Genomic DNA, 12,141 nt, shown 5'->3' with positions numbered 1-12,141 from the left:
GGTGGGGGACTGGGGAATAAAGTCTCTGGAGGGCGAAAAACGGACCTACCGTGCCATTGCATGCCAAAAGCGGGGGGAGCACGGGGGCATGCACGGGGGTCAGGGCGCATAGAAATATAAGTGTGGGCATATGGGCGTGACACCATCCCCCCGCACTCCCCCGCTTTTGGCACGTGATGGCAAAAAGGTTCGCCATTACTGGTATAGGGTTTCCTGCCTGAGCAGGGAGTTGGGCTAGAGGACCTCCAAGGTCCCTTCCAACTCTGTTATTCTATTCTACTAAAGGTTAGCTGATTCTGTGGCAGAGGGGGACTAGGACTGGGGGTCTCTCTGCCCTTAGTCCAGTCATCTTGCCCACTACCTGATTGGTTCTTCGACTGAGAGGGAGGAATTGGCTGAAAATCAGCCAATGAGCTTCTGGGGCTGAGGAATTCTGGGAGTTGAAGTCCACAAGTTGTAAAGTTGCCAAGATTGGAGATCTCTGTCTTTGTTCCAAGTCTAGCATCTTCTCCACTGCCCTACATTGTGAAAAGATCTGTACTCTTAACTACTGAGAGGAAAATGTTCTACAGGGGCCTGGATAAAGATGAGAGTTGCCTACAATGGGCTACCAGAAACCCGTTTCACTGGAGATGCTGGTGAATGCACCTGGGGTTTCCGCTTTCAAAGCTTGTGCTCTGTTCCCACTGGGCTTTGGTCCTTATATATTGCACACACGGGACCAGAGATGAAGGTTTCTTGAAGAGAAAAGATCAGATAAATAATAATATAGCCTTTGACTTTCAGCCACTCGTTTAGAGATCATTTGAAGTTACAATGGCACTGAAAAAAGTGACTTATATGATATCCAGTCCCTGCCCTCATGTCTGTTGCGGCATCCCCCCAGTCACATGAACAAAATTTGGGCGCTTGGCGACTGGCATATGCTTATGATAATTGCAACGTCCCAGGATCATCACTTGTGACCTTCCCAGCTGGCGTCCGACAAACAATGGGGACAATGCATTTGCTTAACGACTGCATGATTCACTTAGCAACCGCAGCGATTTGTTTAACAACAAGGCAACAAAGTCATATCAGACATGACTGACTTAAGAACCACCTTGCTTAGCAATGGATATTCCTGGTCCCAATTGTAGTCGTAAGTCAAAGACTACCCACCTACCTACATGCACAGATACTCGTGTGTGTGTGTGTGTGTGTGTGTGTGTGTGTGTGTGTGTGTAATTAGTTTTTTTTTAAACTTAAAAAGGAAAATATATCCTCTTTTGTACTGCCACAAAAAGTCGGTACAGAATCACAGGGTTGCAAAGGACCTTGGAGGTCTTCTAGTCTGGGGGTCTCAAATTCAAGGCCCGGGGGCCATATCCGGCCCGCGTTGTGGTTAGATCTGGCCCGCAAGGCTGCCCTGGAAATAGTGAAGGACCGGCCCCTGGTGCCTCAGCCCCAGCCCAGGTCGGCCAGGCACTGATATAAAACTTGGTGGCGGCCATCTGGGCTGGAACGCAGCCAGCCTTACATCCGCAGGGCTGCTGTGGAATCAGTGAGGGGACTCCGCCACCCCCTGGGTGCATGCTGGAGACAATGGATCCCCCAGCCCCACCCGGCGCACCACAAGCGCCCCCCTTGATGTGAGCAACATTGAGCTGGCCATGACCACCCATTGGCTCCCAGCCACGCCCACCCAGCCTCTCAAAGTGACACCCCTGTTCTAGTCCAGCCCCCTGCAAGATCAAATCTCACCAGGCTCAAGGTTGACTCAGCCTTCCATTCTTCCGAGGTAGGTAAAATGAGGACCCGGATTGTGGGGGCAATACGATGACTTTGTATAAAAAAGAACACCGCTGGGGGGGGGGGCAAGCCCTACTAAGCAGGTATATACAAAAGTATGAAGGCTATTGCTTAATGCATTGTAAGCTGCCCTGAGTCTCCGGAGAAGGGTGGCATATAAATCGAACTAATAAATAAATAAATAAATAAATAAATATTTCTCAAATGAGCTAAAGGCTGGATAGCTCAACAGATAGAGCTCTGTAATTTAACACCAGCTGTCTGCAATTAAAGTAAGATCGAATCCCGCCAGGCTCAAGGTTGACTCAGCCTTCCATCCTTTCTAAGGTAGGTAAATTGAGGACCCAGATTGTGGGGGCAATAAGCTGACTTTGTATAAATATACAAAAGGATGAAGGCTATTGCTTAACGCATTGTAAGCCGCCCTGAGTCTCCGGAGAAGGGCGGCATATATATCAAATTAAAAAAAAAAAAAAAAAGGCTTGACAGCTGAAAGAGACTAATATTTTTAACACCTCAGGATGGAATACAAACAAGCAGGAAGTACTAAGGGAATACAATTTAAAACCTGCTTTGCTATAAGGGCAATCAGTAAAATAAAACCTTGGGTTGCCAATAATTTTAGTCAGAAAACCCTCAGTTTACTAAATCCTAAGCAATCTTCCATATCTCAAACTGCTAGTAAAGTGCAGAAGTACTGTAGTACTTAAAGGCTTGGGTTTTTTTTTTTTCCTTCCTTCAACTCATTTATATTGCTTTTCTAAACATTGTGATTCTGGCGTTAGTCAATTTAAATTACTGCTCCCTTCCAAAACCTTTATTAAAAATGGTTTCCAGTGATTTATGGATGCCTGTTACTACCATTCTAATTTTAAAATAAAATTTACTTTCATTTACCGAAACAAAATTTAATAATAATTATAATAGATGAAAAAGGGGTGGAGATAAAGATGTGCAGTCTTTGAAAAGAAAAAAAAAATCCAAGTTTTTTTTTTCTTGAAAATTAAAAAAATAGCCTCAGTTGCCCAACAACTCCTAGGCTTGGCTGACTGAAAGGCCTTGGCTGCAGCATGTAAAGGGTTAAGTCCTGCCATCTTCATGCCATTCACTGATATGTCCATTAAGGGTGTTACATAACAAAATGGCAGACCTTAACCCTTTCCTTGCCACACTTCCTTTCACTGTCAGTCACACACTTCAGCCAGGCTGAATCAAAAGCACCTAAAGAAAAACTCCCAAGGCTGAATGGGTTTATGAGATATTGTAATTTGCTTGCAAGAAAGTAGGGGGGAAATGGTCAGAGCAAGAGTTAAAAGCTTTTTAGAAGTTTTTTTTTTTATTTAAAAAATAAGGCTTTAAAGCTTAAACTTAATGAACAACAACCAATTGAAAAAAGAAGTATAAGGAAAAAACATCCTGACTTCAATTTTATATTTTAACTTTAAAAAAAAAGGTAGAAATTTTAATCCTAACAAACCCAGCTTTTCTTAGCAGGGGAACCAAACTGATTCTATGAACATGGAAATGCATTAGGTTTGTGTCAGGTATGTTGAGCAGAGATTTAGAACTACCAAAATTACCCCATATTTACAGATTTCCAGATTCCCTCCCCCCCCACACCCCTAAAAGGTACAGTTTACCCCTTCCTCAGCAGCTTTAAGCACTGAAAGCTAAGCCTGTTGCAATCTGCTCCCCTCCCACTTCCATTTCTGGGTTATAACGTGAAGGTCTCTAGAGCAGCATTTCTCAATCTTAGCATGCTGGCTGGGGAATTCTGGGAGTTGAAGTCCCATACATTTTAAAGATTAAAAGCCCAAATACTTTAAAGAAGCTGTTGTAGGCCTTATCTACAGCCGAACTGCAACTGCCATCATTCTTCTAACAGCAGAACCTTGCTAAGGGAAGGCAGGATTAAAACCATCACCAGCCTCATCTGGGGATGATGGAACATGGGTCAGTTGATAACCCCCCCCCCAACCAGTGCAGGGGTCCACAGCATCTCTGACATGTGACTATCCAGCTTCTATTTGAAGAAGACCTCTAGCAAAGCTGAGTTCACGATGTCATGTGGCAGGCTGTTCCCCTGGCTGACAGCTTGTACAGGAAGTACCTCTAGCCATCTAGCCAAAAGTTCCTTCCTCTTAATTTTAGTCCACCAGTTTCAGTCCTAAATTTAACCAATTTTGTTGTACACATGATGTGCAATGACAATTAAGGCTATACCAGGGGTCAGCAACCTGTGGCTCCGGAGCCACATGTGGCTCTTTGGGCCCTCTGCTGTGGCTCCCTGTCTGGTGATCCCACCACTGGCTGGCCCCGCCCCTTGCCCTCCCCTACCAGTCACTCCTCGCCTGGCCTGAGAAGGTAAGGGCGACGGCAGGGGATGGAGAAATGGCCAGGACAGAGAGAGAGAGATACAGAGAGAGGGGGAGAGAGAGAGACATAAAGTGATACAGAGAGAGAGGGAGAGAAAGGGGGGAGGGAGGAGAGAGAGAGAAATGTCAAAAGGGTTTTGTGGTTCCCAGTGTTTTTAAACAACTGGTTCTCTGCCCTAATGACTGGCTGGGTAAGCGTGGTGATGGGGAGGGTGTCATGTGACTGGTGGAAGTGAGTGACATCAAGTTGGCCACGCCCATTCAGGTTTTGTGGCTCCCTGTGTTTCCTTTTCTTTGGGAAACGGATCCAAATGGCTCTTTGAGTGCCTAAGGTTGCAGATCCCTGGGCTATACTATACTATCCTGCCCACTGGAGCAACAGAGAATATCCCCTCCCTCTTCTGGGTGAGACCCTTTCAGATAACCAAAGGCTAATATTGTATTTCCCATTTGTCTTTTCTGTAGGCAAATACTCCGACCCTTTAACTATTCCTCATTGGGCTACATATCTCCAGCTTTTTGCCATTTTGCCGGTAGACTTCCGGGTGCGCTTCAAGGTGTTGGTGACCACCTTTAAAGCGCTCCATGGCTTAGGGCCGGGGTATTTACGGGACCGCCTTCTGCCACCAATTGCCTCCCACCGGCCGGTTCGCTCCCACAGAGAGGGCCTCCTCAGGGTGCCGTCAACCAGACAATGTCAGCTGGCGACCCTCGGGGGGAGAACCTTCTCTGTGGTAGCACCTACCCTCTGGAACGATCTACCCCCAGAGATACGAGTGATCCCAGACCTCCGGACTTTTCGTCGGGCCCTAAAATCTTACTTTTTTCAGTTAGCCGGGCTGGCCTGATTCCATGTTCGTTTTAACGTTTGATACTTATTTTTAATTGAAATGTTTTAAATTATAGGCCAAATTTCATTTAATTATTTTTAAAAAATTATTTTAACTTTTGTGTACAAATGTTTTTATTTTGGCTGTTCACCGCCCTGAGTCCAAAAGGAGAAGGGCGGTATACAAATCTAATAAAAGATAAAGATAAAGATCTTGGTAGTCCTCTTCTATTTTTTCACTGTCCCTTTTTGAATGGTGGTGCCCAGAAATGAATACACATCTCCAAGCCAGGTCTGACCAGGACAGAGCAGAATGGAAGCAATTATTTCCATGATTTGAACTCTGTATTTTTGCTGATGCACCCCAACAATATTTGCCTTTTTTGCAGTTGCATCACGCTGCTGGCTCGCATTTAATTTGTGATGGATGAGGACATCCAGAGAATCCTCTTAAATGTACTACAGGTAGTCCTTGACTTACAACAGTTCATTTAGTGACCATTTAAAGTTACAACGGCACTGGGAAAAAATGACTTATGATCATTTTTCACACTTATGAGTGTTGCAAAATTCCCACGGCCCTGTGATTTACGTTCAGATGCTTGACGGCGGATTCACATTTATGACGGTTGCAATCCCCTTTTGTCACCTTCTGACAAACCAAGTCAACGGGGAAGCCAGATTCAATTAATTTGTGTTACTAATTTAACAATGGCAGTGATTCGCTTAACAAATTTGGTACGAAAAGTTGTGAAAGGGGGCTAGGTTCGCTTAACAAATTTCTCACTTGGCAACAAATTTTGGGTTCAATTGTGGTCGTAAGTCAAGGACTATCTGTATTGCCAACCTCACATTTTCTACTTCTTCCTGTTAAGTTTGTTCTCAGCCACAGCTGGGTACCTTCCTAGCCCCATCTCTCCCCACATGTGATTATGAGTCAATCCTACTGAGAGATGCAGTAATTATGGACACAACAGCATTGCAATTGTGCCCTTGGCTTCATCATCAAAAGAGAAAAATGGGGCAAAGTGTTGAAATCACCTGAAAATATAACGCGCAGACCTCTTCTATGCCTATGTCCTACCTACTCCGTTGTAAAGTAACTTGCTAGTATCAGCTAGCTAGCATCAATTGCTACTGAAATTCAAGTAATCAAGACTTAAAGTTACTGAGTCTTCGGAGAGGGGCAGCATATAAATTGAATTAATTAAATTAATTAAATTAAATTAAAGTGTAACAAGGAATCCCATTCTGCATTCATGGTCTACACCACGCTTAAGTAAATAAATCACAGAACAAGCAGCCCTCACTTTAATAACCAGTCACTTAGTCATTGTTTGAAGCTATGACAGACTTAAAAAATGCTATTTATGAGCCATCCTCAAAGTTATGACTGCTGTACACGCAGCAGTCACATGGTAGCATTTGGGGCACTTGGCAGCTAGGTTGCAACCAGTCACAAGGCCACAATTTGTCACATTTTTTTGCTGGTTTCCCTGGCAGAAAATGGCAAAAACTGCCCACTGGTTATGCTGGCATTTACTTAGTAATCATGTAAATGACCAATGACTTAACGACCATTGTAAAAACAATAGTAAAATAAATTCAGGTCACATAGTAGCCCGCTTAGCAACCATAAGGACTCACACCAAAAATTCTGCGCTTAATTGTGGTTGTAAGTCGAGGACTACCTGTACAGCTTTCTCCAATGGTCTGATTGTCAGGCTCTGCTTTTGAGGGATCCCACAACTTGAGCTACAGTTACTGTTTTAGCCTAGCTCAGGGGGATTCTCTAGATCAGCAGCCTGATTCCTAAAGTGGGTTTTTTAATAAGAAACACATAAGCAGTCTATGAAATTAACAGCTTTCTCTCCTTCTGCTGTTCTCCAGCAGCTAATGACAACGATGGTATACAATGCTTGGTAGCATGGAGGCTGTATTTAGTCCCCCAAGGGGTAATGTCAGTGGAATAACTCTTCTCTTGCACCGGTTTCTCTATAGCAGAGTCCCCCAACGTTTCCTGGTTGACGCAGGGCCGTCTTAACAGCATTATGGTCCCCGGGCAAAGCAGTGTACTGGGGCTCCTACGACAACTACTCACAGGAATAAAAATGTAAAGGTGGATAAAATTACCATATTTTTCGGAGTACAAGACACACTCCCCCCCCCCAAAAAAAGAGGATGAAAATCTGGGTGCATCTTATACTCCGAATGTAGCCCCGCACAGCTTCTCAAAGGGAGGTTTCAGAGGCTGAAAAAAGCATCAGAAACGAAGCTTCAGAAAAAAAGCCTCCAAACAGAGCTTCAGAAAAAAAGCCTCAGAAACAGAGTTTCAGAGGCTTTTTTTCTGAAGCTCTGTTTCAGAGGCTTTCAGAGGCAGAAAAAAAAAGTTTTTTCTGAAACGGAGTTTCAGAAGTTTTAGAGGCATGAAAGATCGTAAAATGGGACAAAATTCACCGAACAACCGTCTCAAGACTTAGCAACAGAAATTTGGGGCTCCATTGTGGTCATAAATCAAGGACTACCTGTACTCTATGGCAGCTTAAAGACTTCCTGAGCCTTGGCTATTCCTGACTTTCAACTGCATCCCCCTGAGCAATTATGTTATGCTTTCCAGAGAGGAAAAGGACCATGACAATATACTAAAAATTCAATTTCTTCCAGCTCAGCAAATAATACAGTGCATCCTTCTGTTTAGTTCTGCTCCAATCTAATTAAACCACCTAATTTTACTCCAGCTATTATGATCCACACCCCCAGAGACGGTCAAGACTGGTGGTGGACATCCTGCTCTGCAGATCATCTCCCTACGAGCCAAGATAGCAGGGAAATCCACAGACCAAAGCAGGAACATCCAAGCAATTAGAACAATTCTGCACTCACAAAGGGACACGCCATTGCCACATCCAACCAGTTGATTTAGGCTACATTGCATTGGTCTCCTAGCCACACCAACAAAACACCAGTAATTTTGATCACGGGTGCATTAGCCAAGCACCCCGGACTCTCAGTCAATGGTTGTCAACCTAGTCAATGCTGAAGAAGCTCCTAGACCAGTGTTGGCGAACCTTTTCAGCACAGAGTGCCAAAATGGGAGTGTGCGCATGCGCGCACCAGCCACCTGGTCTTCCAGTTTCTGGAACGCATGTGCGCGTGAAGACCAATTGGCCGGCGTGCATTCGCATGCCGGAAACCAGAAGAGCAGCTTCCCGGAGCGCGCATGCGCACCGGGTGGCTGCTCTTCCGGTTTCCGATGCTCTCGCGCACGTGAAGACCAACTGGCCACTGCGCTGGAACCCAGAAGAGCAACGGGCGATGGCTCTGCGTGCCAATTCTGGCACGCGTGCCATAGGTTCGCCATTGCGGTCCTAGACTGTCTCTGAAATGTTATCTATGGGTTTCACTTTGGCCTTCTGTTACCGAGTTGAAATTAGAATTATTCCGTTTTATTGTTTGCAACAACAATCCTTTTGGGTACGGTTAAACAGTAGAAATGTGCAAATTGGGTGGGACTGACCTACTCAACCACAACAAAAAGGCACTCCAGATCAACCTGCCCCGTATCTCTCTCATCTTAAGCCATGACATTTGAAGGGTTAAGCGTGTGTGGTCCAAGCCCTTCTAAAATTCTGCAATCTTTCCACGGGCGCATCTCCTGTTCTCTTCTTCCGTAGTTTCACATGGAAAGAAGGTTAGTCCTGTTGCACTGAATCTCGAAAACGGTTTGTGAAATTCGGTTCGGTTTCCAAACATCTTTGAACTTAAAGCCTTAGCAAATTTCCCTGCCCTTGGAGAAACTGGAGACCCCGAGCTCATAAACAAAGTCTGAAAAGATTTACAAACTGGTTAAGGGTATCTATGCACCAGGCTTCAAACAGCAAAGAAAGAAAGCTTACTACTGGTAGCTAATCATACCATTAGCAAATTGGTTTATATTCTTATAAATTTCCATGTTTAAACCCCACCTGAAAACATTTCCACTGCCAGACCTCAGCCATGATGAAAGAAGAGCATGGTAAATTATAGAAGGCTGCATTAAATTAGAGTTGCTATGTCACTTCTAAGTAACCTGTTCCATGCCTCCAGGATGCAATGCTAAACAAAATTAAATAGTACCCAGAAATGTGAAGATTTGGGGATACTCTGAAGCACATGCATATGTCGAGGTTGGGAGAGACCAAGATAGGCACTACACTGCCCTTAACTCCACAGGCTCAACCAGTACTCTTAAACCATGTTTGCATATAAAAAAACCACTTTGGAATTAAGGCAGTATCCAACAAGGGAAGTTTCAACCCCAGTTGTGCTGGTATATCAATGTGTGGGATGATAAACCATATAATTAATTGTATAACCCCAGCATCAGTTATTTTATTTATTAAATGTATTTATTGATTACATTTATATGCTGCCCACCTCACGGTTAGGTGACTGTGGGCAGCCAGCTTACATCATAAAAGCAGAACTGCACATGTTAAATAAGATATTTTAAGAACCAGTATACAGATGGGATGGAGGTGGGGGTCAGTTACGTTTTAGCAATGAGAGAATCTGGGCCTTCCCTAGTAGACTGCTAATTTCTAGCACAGGTCAAATCACTATCAACAACTTTAAGTTTTAGCACGGTTTCACTTAGCAACGCATTTCATCACGCAGGAAAAGGGGGCTGTACAGAAGCAAGGGGTATGGGACCTGGGAAATCAAATGCGGTACTGGGGATTCTTTGAAATGCAGGAACTATCTTCCTATGAATTTTGAATGCTGCAAGGTGAGCTGCTAATTTAGCATAAGGGTAGCCTGAGTAACAGACAGGGCCGTTTTAAGGCCAGTATTCTGCTGCCTGCTACAGAGGGGCAAATATTTCTTATGAGGACACAAAGCAAATTGTGACAAAAATACCTTTTCATTTTAGTTTACTCCCGGCAACTGGTGGCAATGAACATTAGATTATCTTTGAAGGTGGGAGATCCCAGTTTAACTGCCATTAACGCAACAGCTGCATATACTCCAACAGGTGCTAACACACACACACATACACACAGAGTATATATAGGTGTACCTACCTGCTCCGGATGTTCATGAGTTCTGAAGGAAGAACCGTATAATTCTTTTGGCAGGCTGATCGAAAGTCAAGGAACCTACCAAGAAGACAAAGAAGGTGTTGAAGTTATGTGAATTTTGGATATCCTGGTCCCCTCACACTAGGAAGTGGCTATAGAGTGATGGTGCAAAAGCAGAAATAAAGTACAAGCTACCTGATTTGAAACTAGCTCCCTGCAGACTGGAATATCATTTTTTACTGCATAGTTTCAAGCTCCTGAGATCAACAATAGATTTTTTTAATGTCCCCCCCCTGCCCTCACCCCCCCCCTGGATTGCCTACTTAAAATCCAATGGCTGAAAAAAAGCTATCTCCTCTTGATTCATAGCTGAGATCCCAAAGTAAACAGTTTTAACTCTTTAAAGGAATTGGGATTCCTCTTCCCAAAACAGAAGCCCTACACAACCTCATTTCAAATTGCAGGAAGTTTTCTATTGCGCTTTATGATGCTTAGTTAGATAGTCAAGCATTTACAAGTAGGCATCGACTTACAACCGGTATTAAGACCAGGATTTAAACACTGCTAAGCAAGGAAGTTGTTAAGGTAAGTCAAGCCTGATTTTTCTGACCTTTTTTTTTTTGCCATGGTTGTTAAACGAATCACACGGTTGTTAAGCAAATCTTGGCTTTCCCTAGTGACATTGTTGGGGGAGGGGGAAGCTGGCTGGATAGGTCACAAATGGGTGATTGCAGGATCCTGGGATGCTACAGTCATTGTAACTACATGTCGATTGCCAAGTGACCAAATTGTAATCACGTGACCGTGGGGATGCAGCAACAGTCGTAAGAATGAGGACCGGTTGCAATATACTTTTTTCAGGACGGTTGTAATTTCAAATGGGGTGCTAAACCAACGCTTGTTCACTCAAAGACTAACTGTACTGCATTTCATCTGCCAGCAGTCCTTTGTGGCTGTCTGACATGCAGGACCTGGAATTGAACCTAAAAGGTAAAGGTAAAGGTTCCCCTCACACATATATGCTAGTTGTTCCCGACTCTAGGGGGCGATGCTCATCTCCGTTTCAAAGCCGAAGAGTCAGCGCTGTCCGAAGATGTCTCTGTAGTCATGTGGCCGGCATGACTCAAGGCCAAAGGCGCACGGAACGCTGTTCCCTTCCCACCAAAGGTGGTTCCTATTTTTCTACTTGCATTTTTTACGTGCTTTCGAGCTGCTAGGTTGGCAGAAGTTGGGACAAGTAACGGGAGCTCACCCCGTTACACGGCACTAGGGATTCAAACCGCTGAACTGCCGACCTTTCGATTGACAAGCTCAGCGTTGTCACTGCGTTTTTGTATTTACCAAATGAGCTCTTATTTTTGAACTTTCAGACTTACCATAGCTTGCCAAGTTCTTATCAGTAAGCTAACTGCGCATGTCCACATTCTTTCACTTTCTTCTATCTTTCTTTGTTCTCCGGCCAGGAGAGGTGGCCGGGAAAGCTTTTCCAAGATGTAATTAATTAGCTAGTAAGATGTTTTATTTTCTTTATAACAAATAAATGAGTTTTTCTTAGAAAATATATCTTCGGGTTTATTTTTCTTAACATATACTTCAAGGAAAGGTCACAATCCATTCTCTAAATCAAGGTGCAATTACCCAAAAGCAGAATGGGATTAATTGCCACCCTGACAAGCGTCTTAGCCACTGAGCCACCGCGTCCCTTGGAATTGAGCCTACTATGTTCTAAATGTACCATTTTGTCCCAGAACTATGATTAGAAGAGAATCGGCTGTGAATTTTTGTTCAAATGAATAATGCTCAGAGTTACCTTCTTTGTTTGACAGTGGCTCACTAGATTCTGGGAATACAGAATCAAGCGAGGCCCGACCATACATGTAGTCCTCAACTTATAACAGTTCATTTAGTGACCGTTCAAAGTTACAACGGCACTGAAAAAAGTGACATACGACTGTTTTTCACACTTACGACTGTTGCAGCATCCCCGTGGTCATCCGATCAAAATTAAGACGCTTGGCAACTGACTCATATTTATGACGGTTGCAGTGTCCTGGGGTCATGTGATTCCTCTTTGAGAAATTTGACA

The 12,141-nt window shown here is 44.0% G+C and overlaps 1 protein-coding gene across 46 annotated transcripts in view; it reads right to left on the bottom strand.

Moving 5' to 3' along the window:
• GATAD2A (GATA zinc finger domain containing 2A) overlaps positions 1–12,141 on the bottom strand; it is a 109,417-nt gene that overhangs the window by 47,841 nt on the left and 49,435 nt on the right. For all 46 annotated transcript variants that reach the window (XM_087879430.1, XM_087880310.1, XM_087878603.1 and 43 more), the window contains one exon: positions 10,059–10,133. Coding sequence is in view for 9 of the 46 variants with exons in the window: in XM_087880310.1 (XP_087736436.1) it covers positions 10,059–10,075 (17 nt within the window). In the remaining 37 variants the exon portion in view is untranslated. The remainder of the gene's footprint in view (positions 1–10,058; positions 10,134–12,141) is intronic.

This window comes from Pantherophis guttatus, chromosome 1 (assembly GCF_059756535.1).
Source record: "Pantherophis guttatus breed Tessera chromosome 1, ASM5975653v1, whole genome shotgun sequence".
Taxonomy (NCBI): domain Eukaryota; kingdom Metazoa; phylum Chordata; class Lepidosauria; order Squamata; family Colubridae; genus Pantherophis; species Pantherophis guttatus.
Note: the sequence above shows the minus strand (reverse complement) of the source record. Positions and strands in the feature narration are given on the sequence as shown.